The 6,262-nt window shown below is 33.8% G+C and overlaps 1 protein-coding gene across 1 annotated transcript in view; it reads right to left on the reverse strand.

The window, feature by feature from the left end:
• The window catches only part of LOC109234479 (protein ENHANCED DISEASE RESISTANCE 2-like), a 17,735-nt gene extending 13,040 nt beyond the window's left edge, over positions 1-4,695 (reverse strand). Inside the window, exons 1-5 of the mRNA XM_019400491.1 lie at positions 4,208-4,695; positions 1,675-1,749; positions 1,478-1,531; positions 855-920; positions 79-137 (exon numbers count right to left, since the gene is read on the reverse strand). Coding sequence (XP_019256036.1) covers positions 79-137; positions 855-920; positions 1,478-1,531; positions 1,675-1,749; positions 4,208-4,438 — 485 coding nt within the window. The 5' untranslated portion in view covers positions 4,439-4,695. The remainder of the gene's footprint in view (positions 1-78; positions 138-854; positions 921-1,477; positions 1,532-1,674; positions 1,750-4,207) is intronic.

The raw sequence follows: 6,262 nt of genomic DNA on the forward strand, positions 1-6,262 counted from the left end.
GGGAGGGGGGGGGGGGATGTAAGAGGCACTTCAAGTAAAAATGAGATCATCTTTTTCATCAGGACAGTATGAACATACTCGCTCTCTAACTTCAGTTTATCTCTTGCACTCTGACCTCTTGAAATCTCATAATCTGCCTGCGATGAAATAGTACAGTATGAGAAACAGCAGTTAAATCTAACATGGCCAGATTCTTTCATGAACATGATGTTATGTTAGTTTGGGATCAAAATTATATTCATGCATCAGATATCATTCAAAATAACCTGCTTTCAGGAGAAAATAACTGCCAGAAGAAGCGTCCATTTAAGCAGGAACCAAACGACTATTTCTCCTCATTCGGTTTTTCATACTTCATTATCACATCTTTCCTTTAATCTCAGAAACCGCAAATTCAGTATTTTGCATATGTAGATGAACCAAAATACAGTTCCTCCTGAAAAGACTGACCTACTTTGACTAGCACAAAAAGTAGAAAAAGAAAATTTGGTCAAAGAGGAAAAAAGAAACTTCTGTCCCTTTTATATATTGTCTCCGGTTTCCTTCTCTTTATTTGCTACACTACAACTCAAGGGATATACATTTGCAAGGGGCATGGCACATGAAAGTAAAGAAAGATCTAACAAGTTCAAGGTCAAATCAGCCAAACTGGATCAAAGTGCAAGTCTTCTCTTGCATAAGAAATAACATTACAATTACACACAGAAAACTTTAGAACTGTGGAGAGTATTAAAGTCTTAAGGGGGAATGGACTAGCACCTTTTAATGCAATAAGTTGAATGTGGAAACCATGTAACAATATTGATGAACAAAAGAAAAAGAAAATCAAGTCAAAAACTCCTATCATGTCATACCTGTTGTTTTGCTTGATCAAAGGCTTCCATCCATTTTCGGACCTCACCGGGCGAAGCACAAGCAATCTTACAGCAGTAAATTTTCAATCAAGTATTAGCCTCCTCAATATAAAATAACCTATGAAACTCGCTAACTCCATCAATGAGGAAATTAATAATTGACAGGGAATAGCATAGAAGAGTTGACGGAAAAGTTCTGAATTTGAGGATGAGACGGATTCTTACACCTAGTTGATGACAACATGAACCAGAGAGCATGTCAATATATGTGTACTTTTCTGTGGGTGGTTGACAAATTTGTTACTTTGTTATGTATTAACAGAACACAAGGAAAATGTTAGAAAAAAGAAGATAAAAGCACAATCATTGTTTCACTCCCTCCTGATGATAATGAACACGAGTGAAAATACTATCTTCAACTACATCTACAATCAATCGTTGAGGCCTGAAATATTCAGCATATGTAGACAAGCAAAATTTAGAACGACTCTATGCATATGTAGACAAGCAAAATTTAGAACGACTCTATCTCTTTAAGTAGTAAGAATTTTTTATTAACAAAAGAAAGATAAGCAGCATCAGCTTTATTAATGATATATAATGCATAAGAATGTCCCACTTACTTCTCCCCTTTTTGACTCATCCAACCGATTTTGAAACCTCAACACATAGAGATCCTAGAAAAGCACGAAAGAAAAATAAAATATCATTGGATATCTGCAAAGAAAATTTATCTGGCAGTACATGATAAACCAATTAAAAGAAGGGCCAAATTATGCTGAAGAGTCAGAGAAATCGATGTCAACGTTCTGAGCCTCACCCCATGGTTAACTCTTCGACGGCCTAACTCCTCCACCATAAGCGTGTGACTTATAACACCCCTCCTTATTGGTTTCTGCAACAAGGATATAATAACATGAGTCACAGCATCGACTTTTGTGTAGCAAATACATCTGTCCCTAAAACACTCCTTTACTGGTGTTGTGATTAAACACTAAAAATAATTGTATTTTATGAAGCAATTGTTCGCTACACGGAAGGCAGATCCAGGATTTAAATTTTATGGGTTCAATATTTAAGGTCTTAGCATTGAACTACAAAATAGACTTTAGGTACATTGCATGAAAGTAACCCAAACTATGACAATGAGGAATATGAGTAGCTTTCGTGAAGCAACAACAATCTACTCATCTTCCTTTCACTTTCAGTTACATTATGTAGCGGCAAGCCCACATCAACTGCACTTTTTACCGAAGAGTAACATTAATGTATAGCACCTCAAGAAGGTGTTCCAAATGGCACCTCTTCAGATAATGCTCGTAGATTGCCTTTTCAATCGTTTCAGATAAATACATTGTATTTATTCAAACTTCATATAATAACACCATTTTTTGTGAAAATCTACTTGAAGCGTGCAATCAATTGCCTAATGTGACAAAATGAACTTTTTCTTTCTTTTTCATTTGAACATTGGATCTGGACTAATTTTTTGATTTTCAAGTTATATTCAAGCTACAAGATATCTTCAATGCAAGGGAAACCGTTTGGTTCAGTTGAGCCACTACTTGAATATATCAGATTCCTCTTTAATCCGAAATTGGCTCAATCAAAATATGAATAATTCCATGTCCGAAAAGATATGACGAACACATGCTACCACCAAAAATATTTGCAACAACAACTATGTCTCAATTCTAAGCTAGTTGGGATTGGATATGTGAATCATCACTTTCCATGTCGCTCCGTTAGACCAATCTCGATAAGTAAATACTAACATATTTTAAAATTTGGATACTCTTAACACTAGAAGTTCCTTTTATTTTCTGCAACCATGTATAAACATGACTAAAAAGACTCCTAGTGAATATAGGACCTAAAATAACCATCCAACATGATTAAGCCTTAACCCCACTAATTGGTATCGCCTATTTGATCTTTTTCTTCCATGTGCTCTATTCTTCACTAAGTCTGCATGGATTCCAAAAGATTGGAGGTCTTTCAAGATAACTCTCTTTCATGCGATTCTATGTCTACCTAGTCCCTCTTCAACACCTTCAATCACTACGGTTTCAATATTCATACCTACGGACCGATACATGTGAAGATCGACGTAGAACCTATGTCAAGTGACCTTCTCTTATTTTATTCTTTATGTGTGCTACTGGCAATCGGAAACGGCCTCTCTATTCCTCCGGAATAGGGGTAAGGTCTACGTACTCACTACCCTCTCCAGACCCCACTTGTGGGATTTCATTGGGCTGTTGTTGTTGTTGTTGTATGTGTACCACTTGCACCTTCCGCAAAATGTAATCATTTCAAATGAAATCGCATCCAAAGAAATCTATTTTTGAGATACCACAGGCATTAACACTGTCTTCACATTAATTTGTCTATCTGCTAACTCGTGAAGGTACACTTTGATTCCTTGTGCTCCTTAATATAAAGATGACAACTTTGATCATCCATATGAATCTTTGTTAAATTAAAATAGATTCTAAGAAGTCGTTTGGTAGGGAAATAAGTTATCCCAGGATTAATTATCCCGGGATTGTTATTTCACCCTTCCATAGGGATAGAAATAACACTATAATCTCGGGATAACTAATATCGGGATTAGTTATACCGCGATTTTATCCCAACAAAACGTGGATAAACTCATCTCAAATTTAATTCCGAGATTAATTATCCCTTATCCATCGTACCAAATGAACCCTAAGCACTTATCAAGCATTACCACATACACTAAATTTTCTACAACCATTTCAAGCAAACCCAACTCAAGAAACACTTAGAGATTCCGCCTAATCCAAAAGGGACTCATCTCACAACTCAAAAACTTCCCTCTATAGCCATTCATTAATCATCATTTAAGTCATACCCTATTGTTCTAATTTTAATCCACCTAACATGATACAAACTACAACCTACTCAGAGGCGGACATATATTATCAAGTGAGGGGTCATAGGCACCCTGAAAGTTCGCAAAATTTTCATGAATACATGTATATGTTTTTAGAAAATACTGATATATTAGTAATGAAAGCCTGTATACAAAGCATATTTTGGTTGAAAGCAAAAGTGCACCCTCGACCTTCAAATCTTGGGTCCGCCTCTGATTAACTGCTCCTATCCACCTAGCTGTAAGAGTGCAGCTCGTGGTGTGTGGAGTTAGATGCACATCACGGATTCAAACCCCCCTGCCCCTTGGTTGGATAAAGGGGCAGGCCCATTACCCAACCAAGTTTTGAATCGTGCACCACTGGCCCTCGAAAATTTCTGGATTATCAACAAACTTAAGTGCCAGGAACAAGAAACTAATAAAGTAACAAAAGCAACATATATTTGATACTTACAGTGCCAGGATTTTCATGGGGGTCTCTGTTGTACATTTCCATGTACTTGCCACGGATATACAAGAACCTAAGGTGACAATATTCATGTCCAATTGAATTAACACCCAAATGATAAACCCACCCAAAATATTCAAAACTATCATTATTTCCACCTTTTTCATCAGCTCCACTCTCAGAACCACCACTCTCCGATGATTCACTCTTCACCTTCGGGAAAATTTGTGAAGCCATTTTTCAAGAATTATGTATAACAACCACAAAAGGAGGAAAAAATTGATCTTGAAATCATTCAATCAAAACAGAAAAGAAACTGGGATTCTTTGCTTTGAGAATCAGAATGTAGAAATAGGATTTGTGGGGGACGGAGAATTTGTATTGATTGTATGGTACTGGAATTGACGTGAAACAAAAAAGAAGTCAAGGTAAGAGAAAATGGTTTGAGTTGTAAAGACCAAATTAGGAAAAGTACTCCCTTTTTCAAGAAATGATCACAGCTTGTTTGGATAGTTGTTATATATGGTTTTTTAACATGTCATATAATACACTATTGGTTCACTATTGGGCTAAAAATGCCCCTAAACTATTGGAAAAATTTTAAAAATACCCTTCATCTATTTATTAGGCTAAAAATACCCCAACATCCACCTTTTTGGTTCACTTATGTACTTTGACCGTTAGGTCAATGCTGAATTAAAAATAATTATTATTTAAACTCCACATGGCAACTTCTTATTGGTCGAATTAAAACATCTAACCTATTAGAAAGACTAACCCGTATCTAACCATTATTCGGACTAACCCACCCCAAACATTGACCCGACCAGAATAAACAGTTTAACTAAAAAAAAACGCGCCACTTTTTGAAAAACAAAAATATTTTGTTAAAAAAACGAATATATTTTTTCAGTTTTTACAAAAAAAAAAATCAGTTTTTACAAATTTGTTTTTCCAGTTTTAAAAAAAAACTGAAAAAAATGAGAAATATATTTTTCAAAAACGAAAATATTATTTCAGTTTAAAAATGAAATCTTTTTGTTAAAAACAAATCAGTTTTTACAAAAAATTTCTAGTTTTTACAAAAAAAATGCTATAAAAAATGAAAAAAATATGTTTTTGTAAAAGCTGAATTGTTTTTTGTAAAAAACTGTAAAAAATAAAAGAAGACTTTACTAAATTAGTGGACTACTGGTGCATTAGTTTTTATAAAAACAAAAATATTTTACAATTTTTTTTTTAGTTTTACAAAATGAATAATAATTATTTTTAATTCAGCATTGACCTAACGGTCAAAGGGCATAAGTGAACCAAAAAAGTGGATGGAGGGGTAGTTTTAGCCCAATAAGTGGATGAAGGGTATTTTTAAACCTTTTCCAATAGTTTAAGGGTATTTTTTAACCCTTTTCCGTTTAATATTTGAATAGATTATATTATTCGCTATTTTTTCGTGATATCATGCACCAACAATATGAAGAATAAACTTACAATATTATACAATAAATAGTAAGGCAATGGATATTATTTAATACTACTATAAAATAAAGGGTAAGATAAGAGAAAAAAAATAAGGAAACGATGCGACCACACTAAATCGGTTGTTCCATAAAGTGACACTTTTAATCGTTACGTAACGACGTATTTAAAAATATGATACAATAAAATTTAAAAATTAAAATAAATATTATATTTAAGATAATAATAAAATACAATACAACACGTAACGACCATCCAAACAAGTGCGATTCGCGTAATTTGAGATATAAAATAGTGTTATTTCAAAAGTAGTTAAGTAAAATATAATATCCAGCTTTACACATGACAATTGAAAATGCTGACTCATAATATAAACTAGACATGTTCCTTTCTTGATTTCTTCTTTTTTTTTTTCTTGTTTTTTCGGTTGGGTGACTAACTACTTTGGAATATAGTATTTTAAACAAATTGAGGGATTTTGTCGGCAAGATGAGTGGGGACAGCTCAATATTAGGGGCAAAAAAGGAACAAATTGGAACTTATATATATATATATATATATATATATATATATATATGTCACGAC

Source organism: Nicotiana attenuata, chromosome 11 (genome assembly GCF_001879085.1).
Source record: "Nicotiana attenuata strain UT chromosome 11, NIATTr2, whole genome shotgun sequence".
In the NCBI taxonomy this organism is placed as follows: Eukaryota; Viridiplantae; Streptophyta; class Magnoliopsida; order Solanales; family Solanaceae; genus Nicotiana; species Nicotiana attenuata.